The sequence below is a fragment of the Macaca mulatta genome, chromosome 5 (assembly GCF_049350105.2).
Source record: "Macaca mulatta isolate MMU2019108-1 chromosome 5, T2T-MMU8v2.0, whole genome shotgun sequence".
Taxonomy (NCBI): domain Eukaryota; kingdom Metazoa; phylum Chordata; class Mammalia; order Primates; family Cercopithecidae; genus Macaca; species Macaca mulatta.
This window is the reverse complement of record NC_133410.1, coordinates 47,092,881-47,109,869: the sequence shown is the minus strand read 5'-3', so window position 1 is coordinate 47,109,869 and position 16,989 is coordinate 47,092,881. Positions and strand designations below refer to the sequence as shown.

The 16,989-nt window shown below is 39.1% G+C and overlaps 1 protein-coding gene across 15 annotated transcripts in view; it reads left to right on the top strand.

Moving 5' to 3' along the window:
• Positions 1 to 16,989, top strand: part of CORIN (corin, serine peptidase) — a 261,847-nt gene that overhangs the window by 222,894 nt on the left and 21,964 nt on the right. For all 15 annotated transcript variants that reach the window (XR_013417836.1, XR_013417837.1, XR_013417835.1 and 12 more), the window contains 3 exons: positions 9,441 to 9,557; positions 11,994 to 12,043; positions 12,192 to 12,366. Coding sequence is in view for 9 of the 15 variants with exons in the window: in XM_078003367.1 (XP_077859493.1) it covers positions 9,441 to 9,557; positions 11,994 to 12,043; positions 12,192 to 12,366 (342 nt within the window). In the remaining 6 variants the exon portion in view is untranslated. The remainder of the gene's footprint in view (positions 1 to 9,440; positions 9,558 to 11,993; positions 12,044 to 12,191; positions 12,367 to 16,989) is intronic.

The following is a 16,989-nucleotide window of genomic DNA, read 5'->3' as shown; positions in this document are numbered from 1 at the left end:
TCTGATGGGCTTCCCTTTGTGGGTAACCCGACCTTTCTCTCTGGCTGCCCTTAAGATTTTTTCCTTCATTTCAACTTTGGTGAATCTGGCAATTATGTGTCTTGGAGTTGCTCTTCTCGAGGAGTATCTTTGTGGCGTTCTCTGTATTTCCTGAATTTGAATGTTGGCCTGCCCTACTAGGTTGGGGAAATTCTCCTGGATGATATCCTGCAGAGTGTTTTCCAACTTGGTTCCATTTTCCCCCTCACTTTCAGGCACCCCAATCAGACGTAGATTTGGTCTTTTTACATAATCCCATACTTCTTGCAGGCTTTGTTCATTTCTTTTTGTTCTTTTTTCTTTAGATTTCTCTTCTCGCTTCATTTCATTCATTTGATCCTCAATTGCTGATACTCTTTCTTCCAGTTGATCGAGTCGGTTACTGAAGCTTGTGCATTTGTCACGTATTTCTCAGGTCATGGTTTTCATCTCTGTCACTTCATTTATGGCCTTCTCTGCATTAATTATTCTAGTAATCAATTCTTCCACTCTTTTTTCAAGATTTTTAGTTTCTTTGCACTGGGTACGTAATTCGTCCTTTAGCTCTGAGAAGTTTGATGGACTGAAGCCTTCTTCTCTCATCTCGTCAAAGTCATTCTCCATCCAGCTTTGATCCGTTGCTGGCGATGAGCTGTGTTCCTTTGCAGGGGGAGATGCACTCTTATTTTTTGAATTTCCAGCTTTTCTGCCCTGCTTTTTCCCCATCTTTGTGGTTTTATCTGCCTCTGGTCTTTGATGATGGTGATGTACTGATGGGGTTTTGGTGTGGGTGTCCTTCCTGTTTGTTAGTTTTCCTTCTAACAGTCAGGACCCTCAGCTGTAGGTCTGTTGGAGATTGTTTGAGGTCCACTCTAGACGCTGTTTGCCTGGGTATCAGCAGCAGAGGCTGCAGAAGATAGAATATTGCTGAACAGCAAGTGTACCTGTCTGATTCTTGCTTTGGAAGCTTCCTCTCAGGGGTGTTGTCCACTCTGTGAGGTGTGGGGTGTCGGTCTGCCCCTAGTGGGGGATGTCTCCCAGTTAGGCTACTCAGGGGTCAGGGTCCCACTTGAGCAGGCAGTCTGTCCATTCTCAGATCTCAACCTCTGTGTTGGGAGATCCACTGCTCTCTTCAAAGCTGTCAGACAGAGTTGTTTGCGTCTGCAGAGGTTTCTGCTGCTTTTTTTTTGTTTTTGTTGTTGTTTAGCTGTGCCCTGTCCCCAGAGGTGGAGTCTACAGAGACAGGTAGGCCTCCTTGAGCTGCTGTGAGCTCCACCCAGTTCAAGCTTCCCAGCGGCTTTGTTTCCTACTTAAGCCTCAGCAATGGCGGGTGCCCCTCCCCCTGCCCCGCTGCTGTCTTGTCGTTAGATCGCAGACTGCTGTGCTAGCAATGAAGGATGCTCCATGGGCGTGCGACCCTCCCAGCCAGGTGTGGGATATAATCTCCTGGTGTGCCAGTTTGCTAAGACCCTTGGTAAAGCACAGTATTGGGGTGGGAGTTACCCGATTTTCCAGGTGCTGTGTGTCTGAGTTCCCCTGGCTAGGGAAAGGGATTCCCTTCCCTCTTGGGCTTCCCAGGTGAGGCGATGCCTCGCCCTGCTTCAGCTCTCGCTGGTCGGGCTGCAGCATCTGACCAGCACCGATTGTCCGGCACTCCCTAGTGAGATGAACCCAGTACCTCAGTTGAAAATGCAGAAATCACTTGTCTTCTGTGTTGCTCGCGCTGGGAGCTGGAGACTGGAGCTGTTCCTATTCGGTCATCTTGCTCCGCCCTGAGGGCTTCTATTATTTCTGTTAGAAGCCCTTGTAAGGAATCAGTCTCCTTTTGAAGCTAGATACACCAGGAGACCCTTAATGATGACTCAACTTCTGATAAGGTATCTTTTTCATGTTGTCTTAAAAACCTACTGCAATCTGGCTTTTACCTGAAAGACAGGACTGACAGCAACAATATTACCTACATGCAAAAGATTTTGGTCTTCTTATCTTATTATTTTACAGTTTGGGCTGAAAATCTGCTTTCTTACTCTGACCTACCAGACACTGCATAATTTGGTCCCTGCCTTCCTCTCTGACCCAGTAAATATCCTAGTATTCTCCACTTGCCCACTAAACTTTAGACACATTGACCTTATTATTGATGTTAAAACATTTCAAACTCATACCCATCTTGGGGGGTTTGCCTTCACTGTTATTTTTACTTGGAATGCAGAACTCTAATACTTCATTATTCATGTCTCAGCTCATACATCTGTGACTTAGAGAAACTTTCTTTGACAATCCTACTTGAGGCAGCTTTCAGTCTCAGCATGTAACTCTATCACATTTGGTTATTTTGTCTTATTCAGAGAACTTATCAGTATCCAAAATAGTTTTTTACATGTTTGTAATTTGTTCCTCTAACTAAAATAATAGCTCCTTAGAGAGGGACTCCATCTGATACCACACCAATCTATTATCTCCATTTCTATCCCACCTCATTAACCTGTAAGCATCAGTTTTAACCCTTATCTATCTGGCTATGTCACTTGTTTAAACCGTCACTATAATGTTTCTTCTGAGCTCCAACTCACTTTATATCAGCTTGAACACTCACTCACTAACCCACTGTAACATTAATAAACATGTCAAGCCTAATTTCAACCTAATCTTTTACCTTTCCTATGTCTTCCCAAAACTAACATACAAAGTGAAGAATCTTGATTCTGAAGAACAATAATCTTTTGAACTAACTCATTTCAATTAAGGTCACAGGCAGCAGGCACATATATTGTGTTGCTTCTCTACATTCCTCCCTTCCTTTGGGGCCTACATCCCTTCCTTCTGGATATTTGCTTCACTTCCCATTTTATCCTTGGGCTCCAAATGGGAGCGACCTTCTTTGTACATGACTCTCTTTTTGGTCTGTGATTGGTTGAGGGGTAGGTACCTACCCCAAGATGGACCAATCAAAGTGTCTTACTGCCAGGCCACAGTGATTGGTTTTGGGATTCTTGGTTCTTCAACAAGATTTTTATTTATTTAAGACAGAGTTCTGCTCTTGTCACACAGGCTGGAGTGCAATAGTGTGATCTTGGCTCACTGCAACCTCTGCCTCCCAGGTTCAAATGATTCTCCTTCCTCAGACTCCTGAGTAGCTGGGATTGCAGGTGCCCACCACCATGCCCGGCTAATTTTTGTATTTTTAGTAGAGACGGGGTTTTGCCACGTGGACCAGGCTGGTCTTGAACTCCTGACCTCACATGATCCACCTGCCTTGGCCTCCCAAAGTGCTGGGATTACAGGCGTGAGCCACGCCCGGCCCAATATTTATTTTAATTGGAACTGGGAAAGATGACTTCTTTCTTTTTTGGTCATAAAGATGAATGCCTGTGAGTTTAGAACTGTAGGCAGCTAGTCCTCTGGCTTATAGAAAACTTACTTTAAGACAATGAAGCTGCCATCCCCTTTGCCCTCCTCCCCACAACACAGAAGGAAGTGGAGACGAGAGTTGAAGAGCCCTGAGGGTACTGGTTCCCTGGCATTGATCATCTTGAAGACCGTCCACATCTCTTTAGTAATTGATTACATTTCCACTTTTTGATACTCACATATTCCAGTACTATTTTAGGCACTTTTAAAATGCCAATTTTTTTGTTAATTCAATATTTGTTTATTTTTTTTTTGAATTTTGAATTATTTATCTTGTAATGGACCCATAGAGCTATATATTGACTTAAAACTTTGAAGTGAATAGAGATGCACATATTTTTAGAAAGCATTTTTATATTCCTGTTATACTCAAGAAGAAGAAAATAGCAGCCAACAAAGCAAGACTTGTGTTAGAAAAATACATTCTACTCTGGTTCAGAGTCTTTCTGAAGAACTGGAATTTAAAAAGTATGTTGAAATTGAAACTGATAATCTCTAGCTTTACATGATGAAGCAAAAGATGTGAAGATAAGCAATAAATATTTTCTTTGAAACTAAAATTAAATTGTCAATAAAATGTCACATTTCTATCTCTTAAAAAAAAGTGTTGTCCCAAAAGGTCAAGTTCTCGAAAAAAGCAGATGGGATTTTTGAAAATAAAATAGCCAGAAGGAAATAGCTGAACTGGCATAGATTCTAAAAGAGGTAGACACTTCTGCTCAAAAATATTCTTACAACATGTTTGTTTTATAAGACTGAATTTTATATATGTTCAAATGATATTTTAATTCAAAATGTTTATGATTGATTATTTTTACACTTATAATAAGATGTTTATTTTAAATGGTGCTTTATTTTTATTTTTGTTTTCTAATTTATATTAGAATGATAGTGTATATTTAATAGTCATATTTTATAAATTTAAATTTTAGTTCACATTACAATTTTGTAATTTTTATATTGCAAATGGATTAAATATTTAGTTTTGTTGATTCTTTTATTTTATGAAATATGAATACTCTGCAAGTTAATTTTATGATCCATTAACCTTCCCCCTCTTTGCTTTGAGATAGTTTTGTCATTTGTACCTATAGATCCTTGCCTAATACAGTTACTACGCTCCATCTCTGAGATAGACAAACAAATAGTAAGAGAATACAATTACAGGATGGGCGCAGTGGCTCACACTTGTAATCCCAGCACCCTGGGAGGCCAAGGCATGCAGATCACTTGAGGTCAGGAGTTTGAGACCAGTCTGGGCAACATAATGAAACCCTACCTCCACCAAAAAGTACAAAAATTAGCCGGGTGTGGTGGCATGAGCCTGTAGTCCCCAGCTACCTGGGAGGCTGAGGCAGGAGAATTGCTTGAACCTGGAAGGTGGAGGTTGCAGTAAGCTGAGATCAAGCCGCTCCACTCCAGCCTGGGTGACAGAGTGAGACTCCATCTCAAAAAAAAAAAAAAAAGAAAAAAGAAAAATCTGTCTGTCTATCTATCTATCTATCGATCGATCGATCGTTCTATCTATCATCAGTTAGGATTGCAATAAAAAGTGTTTTTAAAATATTGAGTTAACTAGAAAAATAAGCTCAGAATTTGTGCTCTGCTTTAAGCATTTCTACTGATGGGAGTTTTGCTGTATAAACTCCCATTGAACTGAGCTATCCAGCCTGAGAAATGTTTCTGTAGCAGAGTTCATTCAGGTTTCGTTTGAAACCTATTAGTGCCTGCCTGTCAAAATTTCTACTTGACGCAATAACTAACTTTCAGTATTAATATGTCAAATCTATGGGACCCAAACAGGGAGAATATGACAAGATTCAAGAAGAGATTTTTGAAATCAGATACAAAATGTTTAGTGTAAATGTTTCAAGTTTGCAACAGGATATTTAGAATTGCGAATAATTTATCCACTGTGAAAGGCATTTATATGCCAAGATGAACTGTCAAGGACTCAGGTTGGATGCTTAGATTATTTTCCCCCGTCAATAGATGCAAGAGACAAACCTTATCCTTCAAGTGAAATGTGTTACATGTGTAGGTAATTCCTGCACGTCTGTCTTGTTAGAGGTAAGAGAAAAGCCCTGGTTTTGGAGGAATTTGTGATGACCTTCGTTTTTTAAGTAAGCAGCCCCAACGTAATCATAATTCGAACATGGGATATTTATTACTAAAACAAAGTGACTTGAGGATGGGAGAGTTGGCCAAATTGTCTAGGGATCTGGCTGTTCTCCTAAGCCTTGAAATATTTAATCCCTTTCGTAATGTCAGGATGTTCCAGAACTCTTAATGAGCTCTGTTCTCTCATTTCAGCGTCAGAAAAATGATATATTTGTATGTGTGTCTTATGACTACACAATTCCTCAAGAAGTAAATATAAGGCAAATCCTTCTGCTTCTCTGTATAGCACTGCTTTCAGGCCCCATTATTTAGAGCAGTGGTTCTCAACCAGGGGTGACTTTGCCCCTAGGGCAGCAGTCCCCAACGTTTTTGGCACCAGGGACTGGTTTTGTGGAAGACAGTTTTTCCACGGACTGGGGTGCGATGGGGGGAACGGTTTTGGCATGATTCAAGCACATTACATTTATTGTGTACTTTATTTCTATTATTATTACATTATAATGAAATCAGTATACTACTCACCATAATGTTGAATCAGTGGGAGCCCTGAGCTTGTTTTCCTACAACTAGATGGTCCCATCTGAGGGTGATGAGAGGCAATGATAGTAGATTATCAGGGATTTGATTCCCGTAAGAACCACGCAACCTAGGTCCCACGCATGCGCAGTTCACAATAGGCGTCACACTTCTGTGAGACTCTAAGGCCGCTAATGGGACAGGAGGCGGAGCTCAGGCAGTAATGCCCGTGATTGTGAGCAGCTGTAAACACAGATTAAGCTTTGCTGGCTTGCCCCACACTCACCTCCTGCTGTGTGGCCTGGTCCCCAGGGGCCCTGGGGCTGGGGACCCCTGTCCTAGGGGACATTTGGAATGTCTATAGACATTATTTTTTAAATTGTAAATCCAGAGTTGATGGGATCTTACTAGCAGCTAGTGGGTAGAAGCTAGGGATGTTACAAAACATCCCGCAGTGCACATGAATCGCCCCACATAGCAGATAATTAGCTGGTATAACTTGTCAATAGCACCTAGGGTGAGAAACCCTGATTTAGAGGGACCCTCCGGCCCTCCTCCTCTAGCTCATCCCATGGGTTAAGGACTCTGTTAGCCAAGGAGTTATGCTCACATGGAGCCTCATCCCTTTTCTAGAATGATGTTTTCAAAGTGTGGTCTCAGACCAGCATCATTATCATCACCTGTGATCTTGGTAGAGCAAGAGATTTTGGGTCCCAGCTGAGACTTAACTGAATCAGAAAATCTGGGGATGAGGCCAAAAATCTGTGTTGTAACAGGTCCTCCAGGTGATTCTGATGAATGCTAATGTTTGAAACCCACCGTTCTCAGGAGTCCAAGAGATCTGTATTTGAACCTAACAGATATGTTTGTCAAGAGAGGAGGAGAGAAATTTTCTTTGACAGCTTGATAACTTGATTTATAACATCTAAATATGTAGAAAAATGGCATTTGGGCCTCCATTTATACTCTTGCTCTAGGTGCTGGATTAGATCATTGCTAAAATTTCCTTCTCCATGTATGAATCAATAGATGCACACCACATTTTCTTTACACAATAGAACAGTATTCAGTATTCTTAAAAAAGAAGGAAATTCTGCCATTTGAGACAATATGGATAAACCTGGAGGACATGTTAAGTGAAATACGCCAAGCATAGAAAGACAAATAAAGCATGATCTCATTTATATGTGGAATCTAAAAAAGTCAACTCGTAAATGCAGAGAGTAGAATGTGAGTTGCCAAAAACTAGGGGATGGGGAAAATGGGGAGATGGTCAAAGGGTACAAAGATGCAGTAATGTGGAATGAATAAGTTCTGGAGTTCTAACGTACAACATGGTGACTATACTTAACAATACTAAATTGTATACTTGAAATTTGCTAAGATTCTTGGCCTTAGTGTTCTTAACCACACACACACACACACACACACACACACACACACACACACACATAACTAGGTGGTGATAGATATGCTACTTAGCTTGATTATGGTAACCATTTCACAAGGTATACATATATCAAACATTACATTACACCCCTTAAATGTGTACAATTTTTATTTGTCAAGTATGCCTCAATAAAGCTGGGTGAAAAAGAAAGGAAAATTGAAGTTATGCAGATGCTCAGATTCTGTACGATGGCAGAAATACAACCAAGCAAATTCACTGACTTTTTAAAATGGGTATAGGATGACTCACTGACTTTCTAGTGCTGAAAGTTTATGTTCGTGCATGAGAAACATGCCAGTGTTCAAGAATTTCATGAAAACCTAATTTTCATAATGGCATTCTCCTATCCTTGATGATTAATTTCTTAAATTTTCTACTTGTAACTGAGAAATTCCAGCTTAATTGCCTTTCTTCTTGGAAGCTAATGAATGAAATGCAAAAACATCCTGTGGATGTCTGTGGAGCCCTTCCTCAGGGGAGCTAGGGGGCCTTTGAGTTCTTTGCAATGATTTTCCCATCCAGCATCAGTGCACGCTGTCTCCCAATTGCACACCCCATGCAAGTATCTTATTGCCCTCTGAATACCTGATTTAAGAATGACCTGATTAAGTAACAAAATCTAAAGTTTATCTTCCTTTGGCTTTACCTGGATTTGGGAGGTCCATAGGTAGTTCTATTGCAGAAGGGAATTCTCAGGATGCAGGTTATCAGGATGCAGGTTACCACAAACACAGTATATGTGGCCTCTGACTTTTATACTTTCCTTCTCACTTTGCCTCTACATTCAGAACTTCTGGAACTGACGGAAAGCCAGATTCATTTTGGCCAAGAAAAATAAAAATTCTTATTTTTGTAAGATGTTTTTTAATATCTTCAATAATCTAACAGTCAATTGAAGTTTCTAAATAAATTTATATCTTATGCCACTCTTCTTCATTGTGGCTAGGAGGTATGACATTTGTTTTAAAAATCAAATGTTTATAATTCATTCATTATGAAATACTGTTGTGTTTTTCATCTTTGGCTCTTATTCTGTCATCAAGTGTTCCCTTTAGAGAGTTCTTCCTTGCCTTTTTAAAAGTATGAGTTTGGGAAGTTTTTGTTCATTTTCTATTATGTGATTACAATAGTTTAAAAATAATAATCAGGTGAGGCAGGGTGCTGTGGTTCATGCCTGTAATCCTAGCAGTTAGGGATGCTGAGGGGTGCAGACCACTTGAGGTCAGGAGTTTAAGACCACCCTGGACAACATGGTGAAATCCTATCTCTACTAAAGATATAAAAATTAGCTGGGTGTGATTGCATGTGCCTGTGGTCCCAGCTACTTGGGAGGCTGAGGCAGGAGAATCACTTGAACCCTGAGGCAGAGGTTGCAATGAGCCGAGATCACACCACTGTACTCCAGCCTGGGCAACAGAGCAAGACTCCGTCTCAAAAAAACAAAACAAAACAAAACAAAACACCAAAAAACCTAGAAATATAGAAATATTACATTTCTTACAACTTTTATACTGCCTAAACAGATGCTAAATGGCCACTGATTCTCTTTATGTGTTGTTATTTTATTTTATGATATTGCTATGTTGCAGAATTACAATGGACAAGGAAAGAGGAGGAAAAAAACCCCAGCTACATAAATTTTATTTTACCTTTGATCCCTGCCTAAAGTTGTTCTTATGTTTTACCTGTTGGAACTTTTATATCATACACATTGTAATCCTAACATCTCATGAAGTTCAAACCCAGGTCAGCAGGGAGAATAACTAAAACAACTCTAACAATTTGTAACAGTCGAAATTCTCCTCTTGAAATGTTGACATAATTTAATGCTTCTTTTTGAAAGAGAATGAGTGCTAAATAATGATAATGCCTGTTCAAAGATCATTGTACTTTGAATACTTATCCAGTATTTGCCTTGTATCAGAGAACCATCTGTGACCGAATTGATACAGGAACAGGAGAAAGAGCTGCGGTGGCTGACATTACACTCCAACTGGGAGAGCCTCAATGGGACCACTTTACATGAACTTCTTGTAAATGGGTAAGAACGCATTCATAAGAACTGTGTAGAGTCAGATTACAGAACAAGAATTTTCATCAGGCCTTTCTTCCATTTTTTAACTTAAGATAATCCTAATTTGTCTTTTCAGTAAAGAGTTTCCATAGATTTGCTATTGCCTTTACATTTCAACATTGGTTGCTTGTATTTCTTCTTTCCAGACATAGATTTTTTTTCTCTTTTATTCATCATTACAGAAATTATCATGGTGAGAAGAGAGGAACTTGGGTTCTAATCTTGGATTTCTTCTAATATCTTATTCAAAATAAAACCTCATGTCTGCATTTCCTACAGATGCTACATAGAACTAGATAACAAAGGGAATTGAAGCAATGATAACTAAGAAAACATGGAATGTCTAAGAGAGGAATAGACACAAAATAAAATTATAATCAAGTTGCCTTGAAAGTGCACATAAGTTTCCCCTAAAAAATCATTGCATCTTAAACAGGGCTACTTCACTTGTCTATGGGTGGGGTGTAGGAGGAAGACAAATTGAGGAAATTTACACTTACTAAGTTCTTATTGCATTATAGGCACACAGCTAGGTAGTCTTATATACACTGACTCATTTAAACCTCAAATAGATTTGTGAACCATGGATGATTATCCAATATTTTACAGCTTTAATATTTTATTTAGTTTAGAATATTTAAATAACTTGCTCAAATCTCACAGCCCACAGATGCTAAGTGATAGTGTCTGAACTCTAAATAAGTTTATCTGACTCCGAAGCTCATAAATGTTACTACCTCTTAAGAATTTTAAAGAGGAAAACTAAAAATGGACCATTTCCTCTTAAAATGTCTTGACATTTTCCTCACAGATCAAACTGCAGCCAGATTTCTGCATATTTGTCAACTGAAATACTTCCTCTGAAACAATGACCTAAACCTTTTAACAAAGTGATTTGTTTCCCCAAACTTGGAATTCCAGAAAAAACCTTTCAGGTCAGGTAAATGAATAAATAAATAACTCATTCTAGATTGGGAGTTAGTAAACTTGGTTCTAGTCCTGGTTTACTAACTAGAAGTGTTATCTTATATAACTGCAATTTCCAGTAAGAAGTTGGATGAATAGTCTTTGATGACTTTCCTATTCCTAAGAGCTATGTGTTTTCAATCTAACAAATAACAACTAATTATTAAGTATCTCTTTAATACCAAATTCAGCATTAGGATTTGAGCAGATGTAGAAGTGAATGAGGGTAAACAAAGGCCCTTATCTCAGGGAATGTACACTGTATGGAGTGAAGACAAAGATTATAAATTAGTAAAAATAATTTTGGACTTTGGTAAGTGCTGCAAATAAATTTAGGATAATGCAATAGAGAGTAAGGAAGAGAGGGTTTTAGACTGTGGGAGGGTAGAAAGCAAATGAGCTTTTCTTGTATTACATATTGTATGCAAATAATTACACGTACCCCTATGTAAATTTAGCAAGAAATGAAAATACAGTAAATCTTCAGAAAGGAATGTGGAAATTATATATTTACGGTTGGGTTTTGTTTTAAATCTGAGATATCTAGGATTCTAAGTACATCATAGTATTTTTGAAAGTCTCAATATGGGTTTTTATGGTCCTTTTTCATTTACATTGAGGTTGTAATGTAAATGTTTCATGGTTGGAAGACAACTTAGTGATTAAAATTTCTACCCCAAGCTGAATTATCTTGTGCCATCACATTGAAAGATCCTTTAACAGGGACTATGTTCTTGCATTCAAAGTTGAACTTAGATTTTAGAAAATTCTTTTCCTGAACCCACAATTCTTGTAAATTGCACCTACTAGTTTTGATCATGTCATCTAAAGTTATATGAAATAAATTTAAGCTACTTTTCCTCTTGTCAACTTCTCATACAGAGGAAATTTAACCTTGAAAATCTTCGTAAGACTCTTTTCCAGTCTAAATATTCCATTCCTTTATCTGTTCTTTAATTTCTGAAGTCATATTTTACTCGTCTTGGACTATTTCTCAACTGGTTTTGAGCACACACCACTTTGTATAAGCATAAAAAGCTGACATGCTGCCTCCTCACCATTGATTCTAAAAAGTACCCCCATCTCCCCTTGAGAATTGTAGTTTGAATTGACATTGTGGTGGTACCACCAGCCAAAATGATGTGGGAAATTTTGTTAAAATAATTTCTTTTCCCACAAATGTGAAATTACATTATGATATTAAATAAACTAAAAAAATGAGGTATATATATATTCCATATACTCCCGCCCACAACATGATTAATATCTGACCACACTCCTGCCTTGAGAATTTCTGCACCAGGAGGAATTGTTGCTCAGAGAATGTGATCTCCGATGGTAACAGTTGGAACTGTCTTGTTTTTCACTGGTAAAGTGTTTGAATTGAACAGTAAATACGTAACTTAATGTTATACTGTTTTATGTTTCCAAATCCAGGCAGTCTTGTCAGAGCAGAAGTAAAATTTCTCTTCTATGTACTAAACAAGGTGAGAGAATTAGAGATGTGGCAATGGGATATGAACTTAACTGGATTGGCTCAGGGGAAGCGTGATCCCTTGTAAGTGACAGCAAAGAGCTAAGCATTTAGCAAGGTTTGGCATCAACTCACAAACTGTGTCTTCTGCTCCTTGGTAGACTGTGGGCGCCGCCCTGCTGCCCGAATGAACAAAAGGATCCTTGGGGGTCGGACAAGTCGCCCTGGAAGGTGGCCATGGCAGTGTTCTCTGCAGAGTGAACCCAGTGGACATATCTGTGGCTGTGTCCTCATTGCGAAGAAGTGGGTTCTGACAGTTGCTCACTGCTTTGAGGGGTAAGCTGCACCTTTCCTTTTTTCCTTTGCCTGGATTTGATCACTTTGTCACTCAGGAATTCTCAGTGGCGTATGTAACTCCATGAAGCCACATCGAGGAGAAAGCCACAGCTAATCTACTTTCCAGGTCTTTATCTTCCTAAAGTTTTCTATCCTTGGTGTTGCAATCTAATATACTGGCTGCTCATTTGTTGGAAATGGTTGCATATTGCTTCCGATTTTTGTCCTAAGGAGGGAGAGAGAGAAAGAAGTTTAGAAGATTGACTCCATGCTACTCTTAGTCTCTTTTCTAGACCTCTTAAATATATCACATATATTATAACTTAAACAGAAGTGATTTATTTGGATACTACAGTGAGGCTTGGATGCAGAGAAACTGTTGAGTGGTTTGGGAAGCAGACTTAAAGGTATAATGTGTGTAATATGTGTGCTATTCAGAGAGTGTGTGTGTTTTTGTGTGTATGTAAAGAGAGAGGTTATGTTATGGTCCATTTTATGGTTCCAAATCTAGGCAGCCTTGTCGTAGCAGAAGTGAGATTTCTCTTCTGTGTGCTGAATGAGGTGAGACAATTAGAGGGGTAGCAATGGGATATGAACTTAATTGAACTGGATTGGCTCAGGGGAAGAGTGATCACTTTTTTGGTTTGGAGCCCATCCAAACCAAACCAAAACACGAAACAAAGCAATGACAACAAACAAAGGTTTATTTTGACATAATTGGCTCATGTGAATCTGGAGGCTTGGTGAGTCCAAAACCTGATGGGGTAGGTGGCAGGCAGGAAGATTAGGCAAGAGTTGCAGTTCAATTTGCTGGCAGTATTCCTTCTTGCTGGAGAGGTCAGTCTTTGTTCTATTAAGATTTTCATCTGAATGGGTAAGATTCATCTACATCATGGAGTGTCATCTGCTTTACTCAAAGTCCGCTGATTTAAATATTAATCTCATCCCCCCCCCCCAAAAAAAAAACACCTTCACAGAAACATATAGAATAATAGTTGGCTAAATATTTGGGCACTGTGGCCCAGCCAGACTGATACATAAAATTAACCACCACAATATGCCTAAAGAGAGCAAAATAATAAAACTAAGGGAAAACCTACCCCAAACTGATGAGCATCACTGCAGAATCTCTTCCAGCTATCTGTTGCTATGTAATTTAGTAGCAAAACAAAACAAAACAAACAAACAAAACCAAACATAAACAAAACAGTAACTACAAACAAAAACTCAGACATTTATTGTGCTCACTGAAGATTCAGACGAAGTGTAGTTGGCATAATTTGTCTCTGCTCTGTGATTTCTGGGGCCTCAGCTGGAAGATTCCAAGGCTAGGAAGAGGCTGGCACCATCTGAAGTCTGACAGTAGATGCTGCCTGTTGGCTGGGGCCTCAGTTCCTCTCCATATGAGACTCACTTCATGGTGGCTGGCATCCTCCAAATCAAGCTTCCCAAAAAGTAAGCCAGGAGGAAGATGTATTACCTTTTTTGACTCAGCATCCAAAGGCACAAAATATTGCTTCTCCCATGTGGTTGCCCAGAGCCATTAGTCGCAGGCTCCACCTGATTCAAAGGGAAGAAACACAGACCTCCCACATCAAAAGACTTGAGGATAGGTTTTGAAAACCACCATACCAGCCATTTTATTGAATTTATTTTTAATAATTTTACTTTATTTAAATGAAGTAATATTAAATAATAGCAAAAAAATTTGAGACAAAAAATAATCCGCAGATCTATTACTTAATTAAATGGATACTTTTCATTTGATCTGATTAGTTTCTAGGAAAAAAAAGCGATTTCATTTTTTGCCTATTTGTTATTATTTTGTCTTAGCTTTGCCAATTATTGTGTAACCACTGACAGAATTCAGTAACTTCTCTGGGCCACAGTTTTCTGTTATGTGAAATTAAGGGAATAATAATGCCTACCTCACCGAGTTGGTGCAGGCAGGAAGTGAAACAGTCGGTGTAGAGCTTTAAGAACTATGCCTGGCATCAACCAGTAATATACCAAAAGGTAAAGTTTTCTTTTAAAAAAACTATTGCTAAAATCATGCATTCTGCATTTTCCCTTAGCATTATGGCATGAATATTTTTGCATTTTGCTAACACTATTCTCCCACACTCATTAACCTTAACTCCTGATCATCCTTAAGGTAACCCCCGTTAGTGCATTATGAATATTCTCCCACAACCATAAACACATGTATTTTTCACAAGGCATCACTGTTTACTTTTGTAATTTGGAAGAACACTCTATACTTTCATTTATAAGTTGCTTTTCTCATGTAGCAATATATCATGGACATCTCTCCAGGTCAATTGATGTAGCTCTAACTCATTTTTTTTTAAGTCAAATAATATTCTATAGATTTACTATAACTTTTAAAATTATTCCCCAGTTGATTCCCAAACTAAACATTTGGTTTAGTTCCAGTTTGCTGCCATTTTAACAATACTGCAATAAATGTCTTAAAGAAAGCTACTCACCTATTGGTACTCTTGTTTCTAGAGGATACAGTTCCAGCACATACCTGTAGTTTCATAAGGAGGTTACAGAGATGGATACATGTTTTGTTCTCTAAGGGGCTAATCTGGTGAGGAGACAGACATTTAAACAAGTAATTAGAATACAGTGTGATAGTGATTATAAAATGGAAATTTGTATATCCAGTTATTTGATTGCTATTTTGGGGGAAATAAAACATTAAAAAAATCAAACTAGCACCTTCTTTTGAGAGCTTTTAATGTGTAAGATACAGAATTATTGGAAGAGTCTGCCTAGTATGTCAAAAAACACACTGAAATGTTATTGCTTTAGAAGGGGCCAGATGTTTCCAGATGTCTTTTCCAGACCTAATTTGTAACTCCATGGTAAGAAGAAGGTTGTACTAGCAAGAGTACATTCATCATGAGATGATTACCTAAATGAATCCAACAGTTTTTTTTCAGGGAACAGCGCTCTTTATGTGCTGGTTAATCTAGTTTCATACCCCACTTTTGTTATTTCCACATGTGTTATCCAAGTTTCCTCTTTCACTGGCAGATCTGTAAAGTTCAGGAGAAATCTTGCAATAGAGAAGAAATATGTGTTTATAATTAAGGGCATGTACATAATATTAAAGGCCTTGATGAAGTTTCACAGAACATTAAATTTAACAAAACTGTCAAGAGAGGCCTAGTCTATCCGTAAGAAGTTAGAAAATGCCCCACTTCAAACAAGCCTTTGCTTGAATGTGTGCTAATAACCCTGATTCTGTTTTATAACATCTCCAGGGGGAGCTGCAAACTTTTGGGAACTTCCAATTTATGCCATACTCCCTTTTGGAGCCATCAGTTACAGCAGTTAATGGGATATACTTAATATCCTGATCCCATAATTTGGCAAGGGCTAGAGTGACCCATTGGTAGGTCTCCTCAGCCTGTCTCTTTTAATTATATTTATGGGAATAAAAGACAAGTTTGTTTTGCTCTGCTATGAAGAAGTAGATAAAAATCCCAAATGAAAATTTAAAAACATGAGATGGTTGACCAGATCAAGCCCCATGTGTCCTAGTGATAATTTTCTTTCAAAAGTTCTAAGGAAGAAAGACTTTGACTTTCATGGGATAATTTAGCAAGCAATTTTCCTGTTTACTTCCACTTCTAAAAGACTTAAGAATGAACTTCCTAGGCTGGCACACAGCTAGTAATGGTCAGAAACATCTGATTCCTCTCCAGGAAACCCACGTGAAAAACTGTCCTCCCACTACATGACCACAACCCATACTCCTGCCACGTCACCCATGTCTTGATTCCCTCTGCACGAGCTCTTCAAACCAACAAGATTTTTGGTTGTTGGCTGCACTTTGTCCCCTGGTGTCTCAGTCCAAAGAGTCTCCTTCTCGCCTCCTTTCTTTTTCTTTTTCTTTTCTTTTTTTTCTTTTTTGAGATGGAGTCTTGCTCTGTCGCCCAGGCTGGAGTGCAGTGGCACGATCTCAGCTCACTGCAAGCTCTGCCTCCTGGATTCACGCCATTCTCCTGCCTCAGCCTCCCGAGTAAGTGGGACTACAGGTGCCCGCCACCATGCCCAGCTAATTTTTTGTATTTTTAGTAGACATGGGGTTTCACCGTGTTAGCCAGGATGGTTTTGATCTCCTGACCTTGTGATCCACCTGCCTCGGCCTCCCAAAGTGCTGGGATTACAGGCATGAGCCACCGTGTCCAGCCCTTGCCTCCTTTCTTTCCCTCAGCTTACCTGGTTCCCTGGGCTCATCACTTCAGTCTTTTCACCAGGACCTTTCTTTTTCTTTTCTTTTCTTTCTCTCTTGTTTTTTTTTTTTGTTTGTTTGTTTTTTTGTTTTTTTTTTTTTTGAAGGAGTTTTACTCTTACTGCCCAGGTTGGAGTGAAATGGCACAATGTTGGCTCACTGAAACCTCTGCCTCCCAGGTTCAAGCCATTCTCCTGCCTCAGCCTCCCAAATAGCTGGGATTACAGGTGCCTGCCACCATGCTCAGCTAATTTTGTATTTTTAGTAGAGACAGGATTTCACCATGTTGGTCAGGCTAGTCTTGAACTCCTGACCTCAAGTGATCTACCCACTTCGGCCTCCCAAAGTGCTGGGATTATAGGCGTGAACCACTG